Source organism: Pithys albifrons, chromosome 4, assembly GCF_047495875.1.
Source record: "Pithys albifrons albifrons isolate INPA30051 chromosome 4, PitAlb_v1, whole genome shotgun sequence".
In the NCBI taxonomy this organism is placed as follows: Eukaryota; Metazoa; Chordata; class Aves; order Passeriformes; family Thamnophilidae; genus Pithys; species Pithys albifrons.
This window is the reverse complement of record NC_092461.1, coordinates 41,621,532-41,640,381: the sequence shown is the minus strand read 5'-3', so window position 1 is coordinate 41,640,381 and position 18,850 is coordinate 41,621,532. Positions and strand designations below refer to the sequence as shown.

General features: G+C 41.5%; 1 protein-coding gene across 3 annotated transcripts in view; it reads left to right on the top strand.

The window, feature by feature from the left end:
- Positions 1–18,850, top strand: part of DEPTOR (DEP domain containing MTOR interacting protein) — a 77,648-nt gene that overhangs the window by 32,684 nt on the left and 26,114 nt on the right. For all 3 annotated transcript variants that reach the window (XM_071553928.1, XM_071553929.1, XM_071553927.1), the window contains 3 exons: positions 1,739–1,917; positions 16,618–16,803; positions 17,404–17,538. In XM_071553928.1, the coding sequence (XP_071410029.1) occupies positions 1,739–1,917; positions 16,618–16,803; positions 17,404–17,538 (500 nt within the window). The remainder of the gene's footprint in view (positions 1–1,738; positions 1,918–16,617; positions 16,804–17,403; positions 17,539–18,850) is intronic.

Sequence of the window (18,850 nt, the reverse complement as noted above, 5' to 3'; positions counted from 1 at the left end):
TGGTGAATGAGACACATTTAAAGATAGTCTCTTGGAGTATATTAGGTCTGTATTAGATGTAGTTAGTGTGGGACAAAATGCTGCCTTGCATGCAGATGCTTGTAAATCAAAATATTAAAAAAGAAGAAAGTCTACAAGGGTGCGGGAGTCAGTACCTTGTCCCCTGTGTCTCATACTCTTGCTTTTGACCTCATCTCTGACTTTCAGCTTATTTGGACTTAGTCCTTACTCAGCTCAGAGCTGCTGCAATGACACACCGACATCTAAACGAGCAGTTAATTGTGCTGCCTCTGACACACAACTGCTGCTGAGCAGCCTTTGCCTGCTTTGGTGATCTGCTAACTGATGGTCAGATCCAGTTTGTTCAGGCTTCAGGTTAGTGCTCGTTAAAGTCAGGAGGAGAAATATTTCACGTGAAATAACAGATACTGAGTCCATTCAAACCTATTCACAGTAATTTCAAACCAAACTTCTCTCTGTGTTCCAATGGCACAGATTTTTCTGATGCTTCCCAAAGGAGGTGAAGTTATATTCAGTAATCTCTGGACATGCTAGCAGTTTAAGAAGCAGATGGCCCATGTATGGATTTACATGAATTTCAATTCCTTCATTAGAAGAGCAAAGATTAAACACTTCCAGAGTATGCCTGTTGTAGTTTAGTTGTGCCCTTAATTTCAAAATAGTTGGTGAAGTCAGGGGACCTATTAGTCTTACATGAACAAAGTAACCATTCCGTTCTTGAGCTGTTACTCTGCAAGTCTTAGCACTAGTCCTATTACTGGCCTGTAATAAGTAAAATAATAAGTAAAACAATTATGAAGAAGAATCAAATTGGTGACTAGAGATGCTATGGTGCTCAATCTCCCAAAAAACCCCAAAAGTGGAATTCTCTATTAAAAGGAAACAATTCTCATTTCTTCTTTCAAACTGTCTTCTCTTTCCAACTTTCAACCTGACTTCTGCATTAACATTGCTTTTTTCTTCCTTTTTTGTTTTTTAATACTATGTTGTTTGCATAGGTAACTTGAATAGAGAAGAATTTTATTAGTATCCTTTAGCTATGTACATGCCAATTACTAGGGGATTTAGAGACCTCTCCTGATGTTTCTCTGAACTCTGGTGATACACAGCCAGCTGAGGCACAGTGACTCAGCCTCAGATGTTAAAATGTGCTTAGGTGTGTAACCCACTGACTGCAGCTACATCTACATGTTGGACACACAATATTTATCAGCCACCCAAATCACAGAACTACCTTTTTAACTCCTCTTGAATTTTTCTGCAGCTGTTTTAGAGCTCATGGGGAGAATTTTCAAAGTCATCTAAATGACTTCAGGGCATAGTCCTGCGAAGTGTAAATATTAATTAGGAAGCTTTGAACACATTAGTCACATTCTGGTTGCTTTTAGGCTAATTTTGTTTCAAAGTTCATTATATGGGAACTTTTAAAGAACATAAAGGACTAACTGGGGGAAATGTGAAACTTAAAAATCTAATTTTCTTTTAGGTGAAAATGGAAGAAAACATTAGCTTCATACAGGGATATAAAGCCTAATTTTTTTGACTAAGAAGTTATAATTGACTTCCCAAGTTTAGACGATAGCTTGAGGAAAGATTTAGTAAGTCAGTGAAAACTGCTTACATGTTTGCTTCGTATCGGTGAGATTTGCCAAAATGCATCTTAAGTTGCTTTTCTGAAGAACCATTTTCCCTACCAATTTTTTTCCCCCAATACCAGGCTGATGAGTTCTGAAAATACCCTTCTGCAAGCCAGGGAAGAGGAAGGAGTCAAGTATGAACGGACCTTTGTAGCATCAGAATTCATTGACTGGCTGATCCAGGAGGGAGAGGCCACGACACGGAGTGAAGCAGAGCAGCTCGGCCGCAGGCTTTTGGAGCACGGCATTATACAGCATGGTGAGACACTGACTGCCAGGTAGTAACAGCTACATTTACTGTAGCACTTCCTTCCAGTCAAATCACGTGGAGGGGCCCTTGTCTTCTTTATCATAGTATGTTTAGAATCTAAATGATTTTAGATAGGAGTCTAGGTACCTTTATTTAGTAAAAGGGTGGCTTTTTCAAAAGCTCATTGTGTTAATTTTGAAAATTCTGCCTCAAATGTAGAATACAGCTAGACTTTGAGATTGTATAGTAACAACATAAGGATACGAATAAAATCAGGGCTCCTACACTTGTGGTAATTAACTTGTAGAACTTGCTATCAGCAATATGTATAATTGAGGTAAATAGCTTTTTAAGGATTAAATAGGGATTAGAGCCATAAATAAGATAAATTCTCTATGCAGAATAAAAATTTGAGGTTCTGTATATCTCCCTATTTGAAGACAGGAGCACAGCACAGTCTGATGCCAGAAAATCAACTTTGCCCATTTGTCATGTGGCAGAATTGTTCTAGTATGTTTGGGCAAGAAAGAGGATGTCTCTTTAGTTGAAGTGTTACTGAATTTGTCCTGATGGTATAACTTCTTTGAGGCAGGAATCAACTATTTCTTCATGGTCCAGCACAATGTGTCTGGCCAATTCACCTTCCCCAAAGACTCCTGTTAAGGATGGAGGAGACAGAGTTTTCAGACAGAATTTTCTCTGCACACTATGCAGAGGTGAAGACATGAACACCCTTGACACTAAATCTCATTTTACATGTTGTGATTATCTGTTTTCAGTGCAATTTGCCCTTCTGTGACCAGGCATGTCCCACCATAAATGTGTTGCAGTGCCCCTGGGTGCAGTGAAGGGATGCAAGGAGATGACAGAACTAGCTGGCAAAAGTTGTTGGCTACATTGCTTGGTGCCCAATGTGAAAGTAATCAAATCCTGGCAGTCTGAGTGTTGTCACATAAACCCTTATTCTGTCAGAGAACAAACAATTGACAATATTAACAGGTTGTTAATATACAAGGTGCTGGATTGACTAGGTTGCTTTTTACTTTGTAAGAAAACCTGGTTTTTAAACCAGGGGGCATGTAAGTGACCTGCACAATTCTGTCATGGTTGTAATCATGCTCACATTATCTTCAACTAGGAACTACTTCTGAATATTTACAGTAATCAGCTTCCAGTTCTATAATTACTCCCGTGCTTCCTATGATTTATAGGGTGCCAACTGCTTGGAGCTTGATGGACAGGAAAGGTATGCCACCCCTCCTCTTTATAGCAACAATGATTTAATTCCTATTTTTACCTGAGCATTTTCTGTGTATTACATATGTGCTAAACTTTCCTTACAGAAAAAAAAATAGAAAGCAGTGAGATTTATGCTGATGTTGATATTTTTGTGGAGGAAATAAAGTCAGGACTTGACATTTGGTGCAAACCTGAGTTTACTCTGCTACTGAAATCTTTGCAGAGCTAAGAAAGTCAGGATGTGGCTTTCACTGCAGATCAACCATTGTTTCATTAATTAAGGCAAATGCTCAGCAGTGCACCTTAGCAGGGAAATAGTTTTGCCCCTGTCAAGCCAGGTTCCTGAGGGCATTCCTGAGTGACACTGGCCCTGCTCACCTTTATGGATGGCTCTGGCCAGTTCTGCAAATTTATCCTCTGCCCATCCTCTTCTAGTAGTCAAGAGCACTTGCAAAGCACCCTGTTAGAAAGAGATTTGAAACTCACCTAGTGAAGACAGGGTGCAGGGAATTGGTTGATTGCTGAGGAAGTGGCCTTCTAACTTGTCAGTACCAGCTTATCACTCCAAGGCACTTTCATCTTCCTGGCTGAGCTTTTCTGGGGACTAAGGTATCTCAGTGGGGATTTCACACTGACTTGATGGGAAACTGGAAGTAAAGTAAAACCGGGTGGTGTTCTTGAGATGTACCTTTATGAGTGGACATGCTTTGTGCATACTCCTAAACAGAGATTTATTCTCCTCTGGATTTCACTGCAACAATTTGTCTAGATAGTGTTAGAAATATTGATGAAAGTACTAGCAGAATTAGCATAGAGCTGACTGGGGGTTCACCTCAGCAACTGGATATGATCTGTGCATTTTGAAAGTTCGTGTAGTGCTGGCTTCCTCTGTAAAGAGAGCTCAAAGTGAGAACTCCCTGTACGGAGTTGAGGCTATAAATTGTGAAATGGCAGGAGTAGTATTCTCTCCCCAACACCCTCCCACTCACCTTACTGAGTTCGAGATCCAATTTAAAAACAAAAGAAAGGTATTTTTCTATGCCTTAATACAGTAATTTGATTTCACCATACTATGCTTCCTTTGTTTTGTCTTTCATCAGTAGTACCAAAATATTACTTGACACTAATTGGCATCCTTGGCAGAACCAGCAGAAAGACTCTTGACTGAACAGGAGTGGACAATAAAACATTTCATGCCCTGTAGGCACTCTTTTGCTAGCAGTATTGTTTGAAATCCACAATATGGAATAATATAAAGCTTGCTGTATTATTCTTACGAAGTATTTATTACCCTACCTAGTACAATGGAAAGTAATAGAAATAGTTGCATCAAGTTGCCAATCTCAATAGTAATTTTCCAGCCACAACTGAATTATGCAATTTATTTTACTAATGCTGACTTTCATTTCAATTACTTAGAGAAGCTGTATTCTGCAGCTGAGGCACTGCATTCAAAACAGCTTCCTGACACATTTATCTTCACTTTAATTGGTCAGATACAAACCACGTTTCAAACAGGAAACAAACACTGATGATGATTTTAAAAAGGAAAACAGTGGTTTAAGAGGAATTGTATAAATGCTGTTCAAGCATACAGTGTTTCAGTTTAAAAATAATCTTCCTGATCTCTTTGGGCCTATGTAACTCTGCATATTTCCCCTGCCATATATGAAAACGATGAAAAGTGCTTAAGTGCTGAATTGCTTCCCTCCAAAATCCCACTGGCGCACACAAATTGTAGCCCACAAACCACCATTTTCTCAAATAGGGCCCAGATGTCCTTTACTATGGACTGGTACTACTGGGTAATACAGAATAAAAAAATATAAGTAGCAGGGAATTATGCACTGTACCTTTCCTGAAGGCTTGTGTTGGCAATGTAATTACCAGTAGTTACTCTGAATTTGTGAACACTGACAGCCTTCATCCAGAATACAGGAATAAAGACTGTGGGAAAAAATTTTAACATGGTGATGCACATCAATAAGGACAGGGACAAAAGATGAACCAAACACATTTCTCAGCTGTAGAAAAGCCCATTTCTAGTATGGTCAGGTATGTAGAGCTTGTTAATACTAACAGATAAAACTTTCTTCCATGAAACTGGATCTTTCTTAGTTGTTCTTCATATGGAAATGGTGGGACATTAACTATCGTAATCAAAATTCACATGCAGCAAAATTCACATGCCAGCATCAGTGTAGATCAGACCAAAGTGAGGATGAGCTGAGGGCAGGCAGAGCTCAGCATGAGCATCCACACACAGTCACAGCTCTTTCTCAGTCTGCAAAATAGACACTGATATGTCCAAGGGTGAAAGAGGGTATGCACAGAACTCTTTCTGGAATCTTTCTTAGCACATACTTGGTTATGGCATTTGCTGCAGAACTTACACTGCAACTGCAGCCCCACCAGCACAGCACCTCTGACATGACAGAGTCTTCCTGTCAGAATCACAGACTATTCTGCGTTGGAAGGGACCCACAAGGATCATCTTGTCCAACTCTTAATTCAATGGCCCACATAGGGGATTAAACCCATGACCTTGGCATTATTACCAGTAATAATGCGCTAACTTGAACTAATCTCAAGTCCTCCTCCGAGGGCTTGTTGGAAGCTTGAGGGATAGAGAAACATCCACCTGCCTTGCATGAATTTTTAAGGTCTGGATTCTCCAGTGATAAATACCTTCAATTTTAAAATCTGGTTAATACAGTTAAGAGGAACTTACGCTTTCTTAGGGTAACACCTGCATCTTGCAAGAGGAATGTTTGCCTTTATTCTGTGGCAATGACCAAACCATACCATATCGAGGAATACTTTTCAATGTGCTGTGGAGTATAAAGACACAGTGATTGCCCTGTACCGCAGATGTTATGGTGTGTGCAACCAGTTGGGCCTGGAAGAAATGTGGGTCTGAGCAGCAGCACTCACCTTCCTGTGCCAGATCACATTCTGGCTCTTTTGCTGATGCTGTTTCCCAAGCTGCTGCTGACCTTGAAGTCCATGTGCATGGTATTATTTCCCACCAACATCCCTCCAGCACTTTCACTGGGCAGTGACCACAGCATAGTTCAGCACAAAGCATTTTGCATGGCTGTTTCCTTAGCTGCAGAGGGTTGGGATGCAGCTTCCCAGACTCAGGCCAGCAGCAGAATAGATGTGATGAGTTCTGGAAAGACTTTGCTTTCCTCAAAGAGTGAGGGGTAGAAAAGATGCTTTTGGAGATGACAGGCTAGAAGCTATCTTCTTTGAAACATGTTGTCTACCTAGACTTCAGTAAAGCCTTTGACACTGTTTCTCACACCACTCTCGTGTGAGAAACTGTTCCTGTGGTGTGGGTGAGTGCACTTTTCACTTGGAAAAACACGGACTGGATGTCCAGGCCCAGGGTGTTCCCCAGAGCTCAGTATTGGGGCCAGTCGTTTAAAATCTTTATCAATGATCTGGACAAGGGGATTAGCAAGTTCACAGACAATACAAAGTTTGATTGGAAGTGTTGATCTGCCAGAGGGTAGGAAGGCTCTGCAGATGGATCTATACAGGCTGGATCAATGGGTCAAGGCCAATAGTGTGATGGTCAAAGCAGAGTCCTGCACTCTGATCACAACAACCCCTTGCAGTGCTACAGGCTGGGGGAACAGTGGCTGGAAAGCTGCCCATTGGGAAAAGATCTGGGGGTGCTGGTTGACAGTGCCTAAACATGAGCCAATGTGTGCCCAGGTGGCCAGGAAGCCCAAGGGCATCCTGGCTTGTATCAGAAACTGTGTGGCCAGCAGGACCAGGACATTTGTGATTGTCCTCCTGTATTTGGTACTTCTGAGGCCACACCTCGAATCTTGTGTTGAGTTCTGGGTCCCTCACTACAAGAAAGACATTGAGGTCCCGGAGTGTGTCCAGAGAAGGGCAATGAGTCTGGTGAAGGTTCTGGAGCACAAGTCCTATGAGGACCAGCTGAGGGAGCTGGGAGTGTTCAGCTTGGAGGCTCAGGGGAGACCTTATAACTCTCTACAACTACCTGAAAAGAGGTTGTAGCCAGGTGGAGGTCAGTCAGATAGCAAGCCACAGGGCAAGAGGAAAAGACGTTAAGTTGCACCAGAGGAAGTTTAGATTGGCTATTACGAAAAATTTCTTTGTTTAAGAGGTTGTGAAGCACTGGAACAGACGCCCCAGGGAAGTGCTGGAGTCATCACCCCTGGAGGTATTTAAAAGATATGTAGATGTGGCACTTAGGGACATGTTTTAGTGGTGGACTTGGCAGTGCTGGGTTAATGGTTGAGCTTGATGATCTTAGAGGTCTTTGCCAACCTCAATGATTATATGATTTTATCAGTGCTATGAGCATTTTATAATGGTAGTAAATATGCAGTAAGATGTGATATCAATGCTTTCTGCCCCCACCCTCCTCTGAAATGCCTCAACTTTCTACATTTTATTGAGTTAGTTATACTTGACAAAACCTGGTGTGTTCGAGGCAGACACATGTTCTGCTGGCTTAGCACAGAAGCAGGTGCTTATCTCTCAAGAGTTAATCTTTTATCAGCAAAACTCCACTGTGCAAATTACTTTCAGAGATGAAAACAAACACTTTGTAGTGACTTAGTGAGAACAGTAAATATTGACACATGCTATCTCCCTATCTCTACAGAAAACTCTTATACATATGTTTAATTTTCCCTATTAATTACAAGGACTCTGTTCCTTTATACAGCAAAATTTCCTTTATGAAGATGATCAAGGTTTAAGCATCAAAACACATGATGCAGTTGAAAGTTTGTGGAAGTAGATAAATATCTAACAATATTAAATATCTAACAAAGTATTATTTCTCTTGCTTTTGTTCAAAAGCTTTCTCTTTCTTCTAAAATTGCTGTACATAATGAACTATGTGCTGTTATATTTGCCTTAGATGTCCAATTGCTTATGATTAGCTGATAATTCATGCTTTGTAAGTGAAAACTTGCCATATATGTGAAATACCCACTACTTCCTGAGTTCAAGATTTCTCTTTGGAACCCCTTTCTTGGAAATATCAACTGTAGGTAGATATTTCTAAGTATCATTGAACCATACAATAAATCTTTGACTGAATTTGTCATAGATTTTCTCCTCAAAAATAAACACATTTATTTTTTAATATTATTTTTCTAGTTTATCTAACACCTGGGTCATATCAGCTGTTGAATATATCCAAGATTTCATTATGCAAATATTATAAAACATCACATATTTACAGATATTGCCTTGGTTTATCTCAGTAAAACACAAGCCTTCAGTTAACCTTTGAAGTCCTGCGACGCAATGTTGTTATTATAAGCCCAGTTCCTCCTGTGCTGACACCGTGCAGAAACACTCAGTTGTTTGTGTGGCAGTTCTTCCTTGGCAGTTCCCATATGCAGAAACAGTAACCGACAGTAATTCAGCTGCTTATGCTAAATCTGGAGACCACTTTGCATATTTTTCATGATTTTGCCCTTGTAGGAAAGTCAAAGAATAAGTACTTCATACATAATTGTATAATCTCCCAGCTTCTTAGTCTGTCAGCCTCTCACTGAGCTCTTCTTGCAGTTGTCTTTATCTACAGCAGGAATGGGTTTTGTTTTTGAAAGAGCTACATGCTCCATGCTTTATGTAAATAATGCATGAAGACTTCTTTTCATATTAACTACTGAGTTCTATTTTTCTATCAGAGAATGGGTTTCAGTTTTTAACAGCTGCAAAAAAAAAAAAAAAAAAGAGATAACCAGATGGGCCTTTTCATCTTCTGCTTCCCTTGCCACAGACTGTACTTTCCATACTTTATTTGGAAGGAAAGTAAAGCAGTTGGCTATGTTCTGTAAACTTGCTACATTAAAGATGATAAATCCTCATATATAAACTGAAAAGACTGCTGAAACGCATGTGATTCCGCACTGAATTTTCATGCGAGAGTAAGTGATGTGTATTTGAAGATAGACTGCAAAGATAAAATGTATATAGAAGCATGTTACCTACATACCACCTATTTTAGGGCAGCCAAAATAAAATGTTAATGCACTGAACATAGCACTTTAATAAGAGCAAGATACTCTGAATTTCAGTTCCCGAGGAATGTATAACAGTTTTCTATTGTAATCCTGATGCATTAAAGACAGTATAAAAGTAGCCTAGACTTTTTTTGCACTACATGAATATACCACAGTACATTGAAACAGCTCAGAGAACATGGTTCCCTAATTATAGCACAGTGTTTTTTTCTGGACCTACTTACAGTTCCAGGACCTACTTATTTCTGGACATGCTTACTGGCTTCACCCTTAGTAGCATCAGCTGGAACAGCTCTCTGGATTTTGTATTTCAGGGCCAGGATCTGCCTTGCAGTTTTGTACGAGAGGATTGGAGGAAACAAGAGCAGTTCAAGCTTAGATCCATTGCCTGTTCAAACAGAACGTCTTGCAATCCAAATGAGAAAACATACAGTTTAGTACAGCTGCACTGCCAGAAGTTTAACATGCCGGGTGAATGCATTCACAGGTGGACTCATCTGCAGTCTGCGCAGCATTCATAAAAGGTGGAAATGCAAGAGTTATGTTTATATGGTGCAGGGAATCCTAGACGTGAACCGCAGGGCCTTGTGCTCACTGAACATCTGTAGTCTCTCTCCCTGGATTTGTGGGAGCTCCATGCAGGTGGAATTCATTGATATGTAAAAGGAAACTAATCTGAATAGGTACCATTATTAAAATGCATTTGCTGTGCCAGATTAGCAGAAAAACTGGAAGACTTTGAAAGGAGTGGGAAAAGCATTGTCCAGTGCCAAATAAAGTACTGGTGACTCTCCCCCAGCCACACATGTGTCAGTGGAAGGCAGGAGTGGAAGAGGGACAGGCAGGAATGGTGGGGTTGTGTGGCAGAGGTGGGGTGTGGAGCTAGGTCAGGACTGCCCAAAGTTGTGCAGTCACCCTGGGCAGGCCTCAGCAGCTGATCAGTGTTTTCTGAGCCCGTGGACACACCACTGCTCTGTGGGAGCCCCCAAATGTACACACGCTGGCAAGGGACCAAAACTGGGCTGGCCGAAGGCCTAAGGCGCAGAAGAGATAGTCTCAGCAAACTGCTATCCATGGAGAGAGGCCTTTTTTAAAGGAACTAGTATTTTATAGTGTTGATTTGTTTCCTTCCCTTTTAAACACTACTTCTGCTTTGGAGAGAGGAATGAGGAAGTAAAATGACATGGAGCAGGAGCTGGGCCCTTCCCTGGGCACACTCTGGGTTCTGGTGGGAGCAGTTCAGGACATGCCCTCCTTCAGATAACCCAGCAGCCCCCCGTCAGTCCCTGCAGCCCTCCAGTGTATGTCTCATCATCCTGGTATGACATCAGTTCTTTTGGGGCAATATCCTGCCACTCCAGAAGTCAAAGCTGGTATGGTCATCTGTGACCTGCTATATGAAAATGCAGAATATTGCAGCCAGAAATAGTGAAGGTGCAGAATAATCTCCTGTGGCTTTGAACTGGGTTTCACATTTTTGTAACAGAGGAAACTACTTCATTAAAAAGATAAAGTGTACTTCTGAATAGACTGGGTCTGCAGCCTTGTGGAGCAAAAGGCTTGGAAATGTGTTATGCACTGCTGGAAGGAGTTCAGTGCTGCTTTTGTCTTTAAACGCAGGGTATGACATATCCATGCTGAAAACTCCATGCAGTCTGCTCATGCTTTTATAACCTCTTCCTCTTAACCCCAGCGCAAGCAGACTCTCACACAAACAAACAAGCACACACTTCAACGTGTCCTGAGCTCTCTTGAGAAAAGCTGCTCATCTGGCTCCTTGGGGAACTTTGATCTCCTTCCCACTGCTCCCTCGACATGGAACAGCCTTTCCCCAGCTCCAGCCATAAGCTTGCTTGGTGACAGTGTTGTTTCTGGGGATGTGCAGAGCAGCTGGAATGCATCACTGGATGTGGCCTACTGGGGACTGCAGCTTTCAGCTGGTACAAAGCATTAATCACCGCAGTGGAGATGTACACAGATTATCAACGCTAAAAATCATGGGGAATTGAAGTGGTGGGAGGGATTTAGGGGAAAAGCCAGTTATGAAAATGGCCTGATTTTTAAGGCATGAGTCATACCATTTATTAAAATAGGCTTTTGTACTTTCTAAAGCCTCCTCAGTTCTATGAAATCAATGTAAAGCTAATATTTCTATCTGTGCTGTGCATCAGCTGCCTTGAAAAAGCGGAAAAGGCTGTTTGAGCTCCATGCAGATCCTGGGATTTTGTGTCAGAATCAGAAGCTGAAAGAAGATTTGCATGGATGTTACTATTTATATTTTAGGTATCTGAACAGAAACTGTGAAGCAGCCAGGCACAAAAAGCACCAAAGCTGCAACATTAAGTGCTCCCGATTAGGCAAAATCCAAGATAAATATTCTTATTTTTCTCATCTTAATGTAAATGGTGAATGACCAGATAAAATCCTCATCAATGAAATTTTCAAACTCTAGGGACAGATGAGACAGTAAACAATTAATTGCACCCTCTTAATTAAATGGTCATTATCCCAAGAGAGATGTAGTTTTGTGTAACTAATGGTATAACTAGAAGGCAGTACATCCAGGAAATGAGAATGCAGGCTCCACTCACTGCTGTGAGGCAGTGCTGTGTAAGGAAAAGAGGATGTACAGGACACAAATTGTTCCCATTTTATGCTATTTGTGCAGTACAGTTGTAGTAACTATGAGCCTGAGATGTACAAAAAGGAGAACAGCAAGTAAGAGAAGGGGAGTGAGGTTGTCACTGTGGGCATGCAGTTCTGATAAGTAGACTTTTAGGAAAGAAATTCTGAAGAGGACTCAAGGAGAGGTAAAAAAAGGTCAGAATTTAAGGAGTGTTATTTATTCAGTTGATAAAAGAGGTGTTTGAGAGTTGGCTTCAACTCTTCACAGACTTCTTTGCAAAAATTTATGACCAGATCTTATGTAACTTTCTGATGAAGGTATAACAAAATCCAGGGATTAGTAGCTGAAATTAAACAAATTCAGCCTTCAGTAAAATCTTTATTGCCTGGCAGGGAAAGTAACTGAAGGGCTGAAGAGCTTGTTAAGGGAAGACTAAAGTGGTCATTACAGGCTGCTATAAGGTACAAGTAAACTAAACTTTTTCTAAGATTAAAAGATAGTTTTTAAATTCTGTTTCAGGGAGAAATTTTGTGGTCTGTGTATGTGGGAGATCAGACTGGTGGGCTGTGACAGTACCTCCAAAGTTTGGTATCAGTGACTCTGAGTCAGTGTTGGTGTCTTTCCCTCCTGGACCATAAACACTCATGTGCACTTTTATGATTTTGGAGGTTGCCAGTCACCACAGTTTTACTTTATTCTTCTTGGTACGTTTCTTTCTGTTGCATAAAGGTGCACATTGTAACATGAACATGTTGGCACATGAGCAGTAGTGAATTAAATCAGAATCAGAAATATGAAGTAACTCCACCTTGCTCTTTGCATCACCCTGATAATGTACAAATACAGGTTCTGACACTCGTCAGCCATGGTCTGACTGTTTAAGACAAACTGAAACGGGTGCCAGTTTGTTTTTCTATGCTGTACTATGAAGGTCAGTGAACTAATTCAGGAGTAGTTACGTCAATCCCTATCTGGGGGCAGCAGCTTCCAGCAGAGGTACAGATACCTGGAGCAAGAGCCTTGTCAACTGCTGCGAGTTTATCTGCTACTACCTCTGAGTCAACACCCAGAGGTAACAACCTCTAAATTACTTTTAAAGAACCCCCTCTTGAGCAAGTCTGTGCAACCCTCTCAGCATTCTGCCATCAGTTTGGAAAAGTTTTTCACTCCCACTTTGCTGCTTGCAGCAAAATGCAGACTGCTAAAGCACCCATGCCTGCACCTGCACCTGCACCTCTCACCTGGCAACTACTAAGTGTAACAAACCCAATCTTCTGTGTGTGCTCTGCATCTGGCATTCACATAACACTGACTTATCAAGGGCAAGGGCATGTGTGGCTTCTCCCGGTTCATGCTGAATGTCAGCCACTGCACCCAAGGAGCACTTCAGAGGCAGCCTGCACCCATGTCTGCTGTCCCCTCCTCATCCTCTTCCTTCTGACCCATGGTCTGGAAATCCCTTTTTCCACACCCTTACGGATACATTTAGGCAGAATCACAGCCTGGATGTTTCATTGCAAATCAGGGATAAGTCAGATGATTAAAAAAAAAAAGCCTTAAGGGGCACAGTAATTATTTTGGTGAGAGATTTTATTTGATGATGTATGCACAAGGAGGCTATCTGAGCTATGCTACTCTTGTTCATATTTTTAGCTTCTGCTTAAATATGTAAAAAATTACATGGTGCTACAAACATTTTTTGCTCAAACTGAGGATGCTGTTGCTGTATCACTCACATGAAATGTGAACTCTCCACAGAAAGGAGGAGTTAAACTGTGAAAGTCAGTGAGCACTCCAGATTCTGTGCTAATGCTATTTGTCATAAGCATTCTGGCTGCAAACCCTTTGCTGTGTAAAACATGTAAAAATATTCTCCAACACACAATCATTGGTCTTACCTTTTCAACTTGTATTCATTTACTGTATAAAAATTTATCTTTTCTTGGACTAAAATAGTTACAGCAGAGATTCAATGGAAAAGCTAACCTTTGCTGTTTTAAGTACATAAATATTACAATATTTCAGTCAAAACAAGTATTGTTATTATAAATTATGTTCAGGATCTTGGCATAAAAATGTTTACATTATCTAGTTTCATGGTCAGTAATCCTGAATTTCAGAGTGTTTTGTGATGTCTGCAGCATGAGAGTGTGTTGATCTCTGATTATCATAATTTCTGAAGACTGTCAAAGCACTTCAGTTAATGACACAAACAACAGAATAATTTTAGTTAAAAACTGTAGTGTCATAATATTTAACTTGAATCAGAAACCATGCTGGTATTTCTTACATTGCAAATGGTTGGCCCCGGTAATTCTACTTCCAAGGGAGAATTTGTGGAGCCCTCTTTCATTTAATATTATAGATTGTAGTAGTGCTGAATAATTAGAGCTTGCCCTTTTAAAATTAAGATGGCCTCAGAAAACTACTTTTTTAAAATTTAGATTAGGGTTTCCTAATAATGTGGTAGGATATTTTTACATATTGCTACTTTTGCTTATTATGTCAGTGATCTTAAAATGAGACTCATAACTGCGAACACCTACTTAACTAACTCTGCCTCTGAAATCAAATCTTTTCAGGGGTGTAGGCAAATCTCCAAATCTCTCCTCCTCCATTTCCCTTCTTCAAAAATAGTGATTGTTAGTAAGCATTGTTTATTGGTTTTGCATACTATTCATATCCAAAATGGGGAGCACAGCAGCATTGTGTGCCAGCAATAATTAACATGTCAGGACACAGTAACGAATTGCCTGCAGTGCTGAACTGGACCTAGCAAAGCCATTCTACTTAATAGAGGAGGCATGTGGCTGATCTGAGGACACAACAGAGTCAGCACTGAAGTGAAGCAGACAAAAGCTGAGTGGCAGTGGCTCTTCCAAAGATCTTCAACAGAACTAGGCAATCTAGGTAACAGGAGCTTTTTGTGTAGATGGTACTTGAAAAATCACAGCTTGGCTGATGGCATGACCTTTCTATGTTATTAATGAAAAAAGTAGCATTTCAGAACTCTAAAGGGATGCCTTACAGCCTATGCCATGCTACAGGACTATGGGGCAGATGGTCTGTGTGGCAGCATGGGCACAAGCATATGCAGTTCAGAAAGTCCCTGTGTCCTGATTATTCCTGTGTCCCAAAGGTAAAAGTTATTTGTACGGACAGTGGCCTCTGTGACAGTGACCCAGGCAGGCAATGGACATGCTTCTTTGCAAGGTGGGTATATGGTCTGACCTCCTATGGCAGTTTCTGTGTCCATATAGAAGACTGTGCTCTGAGAATCATGTGTAGGTGTCTCATTGTCTGGGTGACTTGGCATCCCTGGAGAAGGTGACTGGACTTTTTCCTTGTTGAGGTTATTTCTTCAGCTCACAAACATCAAATGATATACTGTCAGTTTATGTCTAAACACAGCCTGTTTTGCGAGATTGTCATGTGTGTGGTGTAGTTCTGTGGGGTCCATGGAGAGCAATCTGAGACACCGGGATATGTTAAGAAGGGATGAGAGCAAGAAAGACTGTGTTGTGGACAAGGATAAAAGGAAAACAGACCAGCAGGGCTCCAGGCTCTGGGTCTTCTGTAACACCTTGGACTCTGCTGCCTTTGGGCTTCATGTGTTGGGCAGAGCAAGGAACAAGGCAGGAGTTCAGTGTGTGTTGTAGGAGGCCAGATGACCAAGTCATGTACTCATATGCTTGACTGACTTTCGTGCATGCCTGTGTTGCTGTTTACACTTTACATGTAAATACCTGTAGCCCGCCGGTTCTTACAAATCGGTATTAGAAGAAATTTGATTTATAAACCACAATGTAGATCCTTCATGGAAAAGGTCAACTGTACAAAATGATTTCTTTGTAACATGATCACAGAAGCTGGGTGAGGATGGAGAAAATGCTGCCCAAACATTAACTGCAGCTATTTAAGATGCTGCAGTACTAATTTAGGGAGTACTCCAGAGGGCTTTCCTGTGGTCAGACTCCAGGAGTCAGAGCACTTTCAGGACCTGGCACAGAGCTCCATCCACAACTGCTGCGTTTTTTATCCCTGTGAAGATGCAGCATTAGTGGCAATGAATATGCAGACGTTGTGGTGATGCTGCACTCTGTGGGTAGGCTCAACACTCTTACTCTAAAATCAGCAGCCTGAGATTTGCTTTCAGTGCCAAAACAGGTTGCAATTAAGACTTTTGTTCATTATGTAAGAAATGATTTTTGGCCAGGTGCCTGTTCCCAAACTTTGTGTATCCATGTGAAGAGGGGAAGTGGCCTGCAGGAAATGTCTGGGACATGGTGTCTGTGGTGAACAAGACAGGAGGAAATACAAAGGTCTTGATTTTTGCTGCCCTGTAGCTCTGAACAAGGTATTTGGACAGAGCCTCCAGGGGCTTCCTTGTATTGATGAATTTACACAAAAAATGACGTAAAGTGCTAATTCTGGTGTGTATTGACCAGTAGCAGCAAAGAGCACACAGAAGAAGCATGCATGGGGGGACCATTATGCAGCCGGTCATGGGGAGATAAAGTACTTCTATTTCCACTTGACAATAAAAAGGTGTGTCATTAATCAAGGTAGTGTAAAAGATTCCTTTCAGCGCTGGCCACTACAATTCATACTTTGTTATTGTTGCTATAAACGTGTGTATATTGAAGCCACCTGTGTGAAGCTGCCCACCTTCCTCATCTTTCTGAGTCTGCAGAGGGGAAGAGGAGAGCTTGGAGTGTTGCTTCCTTACAGTAAGGCCTGTAGTGCACACTTTGCAGGTAGGTATGCTCTGATTTCAGTTCTACCAGGCATTCACATGCTATCCATTTCTTTCCTTAGTGTCCAACAAGAACCATTTTATGGACAGCAACTTACTCTACCAGTTCAGAATGAACTTTCGGCGGCGGCGGCGATTAATGGAGCTTCTCACTGAGAAATCCCGCTTGATGCCTGAAAGCCATGACAGCCCATTCTGCCTGCGCAAACAGAACCATGATAACAGAAAACACACCAGTTTTCTCTCAGGTGACTCATCAACTGTATTACTGTATGTAGAGCGACTCCATGGAATGTTGAAAAGTCCATTGTGGATGAGGGGTGTCAGTGTTTGGAAGTGCAGGTCTGGTATTATGTGTCCCTGTTCATAGGAATTGTCCATTCACTCAGTTTACCACATCTTTAGCTCCCTGGTGTATAACTATCAATGGCATTGTAGGTGCTGACCAAAACTTGGTGTCCATGAACATACAGAACTGGTTAAAATCCCCCAAGCCCAGAGTAATTTGTCATACATTCTATGTGGAATTTTCAAGAATACTTAAATGAGGGGAAAGGACCCTGCAGCAATATCTAGTAAGAACTGAAAGAAGTAAAAGAAGAGCTGGAAAAACTTAGTTCCCTACATTGCAATGCCTCTTAGAAGACAATACAATGAGAGCAGGTCAGCCATCCTATTAGCTACAGCATTACACTCATGCAGTGACTCTTCTAACTCTGTAGGACACACTAGCCCCTTCCTAGTGCTGTCAACAAAAGCATAGCTTGTTGCTGTTGTTTCACAGAAACCAGGGAAATGGTTTAATAACTGATGCCAGTTTCCTTTCTCTCTGTATTTTCTCTCCGTAGTGAGTCCCACCAAGGAGATAAAGATCGTGTCGGCCGTGCGGAGGAGCAGCATGAGTAGCTGTGGCAGCAGCGGGTACTTCAGCAGCAGCCCAACACTCAGCAGCAGTCCCCCCGTGCTCTGCAACCCCAAATCTGGTGAGCACCAAGGTCGCTTACAGTGTACAGGGTGCAGACATCTGTTTCAGGAAAGGGCATTGTGAACAATGCCTAGCATCACACCTGAGCTTATGTTTTCAAGAATACATTAAAAGTTCACAGTGTCACAGGTTTTGTATGCCAGAGGGGACTATTGTCATCTAGCCTGAAGTCCTACTGAACACAAGCCAGATATCTGACTCCACTAATCTCTGTGTCAAGTCCATAATTTTGGTTTGAGCTTCAATTTATCTCTTAGGAGGACATGCAGTCAGAGGCTTAGATTTACCTCCTCATTGCCAAGCTCTGAACCAGTTCAAATCTCCTCCTAGAGACATTCCTTTGGTGCAAGTCAGAGGAGAGTTTAACTATCCAGTGAATGCTTGAGCTGCTCTGAAATAACACCACTCAGAAAACAGCAGCCTCTAAAGAAAGACAAGAGGCAGCATTCTTTCAGCCTGTCAGGGACAATTTCAACATTTTTGTTTGTTTAAATCTTACGCTGATCTGTTTTGGAAGGTAAAGGTACTGTTGAAGTTTATTTTCCTTTTGAAAGGATTTCCTATCCCATGCCGGAAAGTTAAACACACCCATTCTTCCACAATTCACTTAAAACTGTTTCTTACTGTACATCTGGGAAGAGGAAAACAGACTGAGATAGATATTGTTTCAACCTCTCTGTTTCCCTCAGAAACAGCTCCAAATTTCAAAGCAGGGTCCCTGCTGGCCTTTGAGCTCCTTATTACTTCAAATTTACCATGTTTCTCCTGGTGCTGTGGGGAGTACTGTGCAAAGGGGTAAGGCTTCAGTGGATATGTGTAATCTTTGTTTTCAGAGGGATGCTGGCATTTGAAGTAATTACTAGAGAGTGCCTCAAGCACTAGATAAATGCTGTTCAAAACATTGACCATTTACTCCGGAGAGGAGTGAACTAAAATGCATTTCATTCCTGCTGTGCAGAATGGCTGTCAGAAAAGGAAGTGTAGTTACAGGGATATTTGCCTTCTCTCTCCTTTAGCACATTTCCTTCCCTCTCATTAGCCTCTACTGGGAATTCAGTATGAGTCTCTGAATTAAAATAATTGGAAGGACTCAGTAGGATAGGATACTCAGAAGCCATAACTCCCTACAGCAGACCTGCTCTCAAACCTGGAAATGCTGTCAGTGCCAGTGGTCACAGCATCCTTGCAGTATGTTGCTGTTGGGCATTCAGCACCACCTTCCAGTATGCTTACCCTTACATGCCAGGGGCTTGCCCATATGTGAAAAGTGCCACAGTATCATGTTTTGGCAGAATATTTCTCAGGTCTGT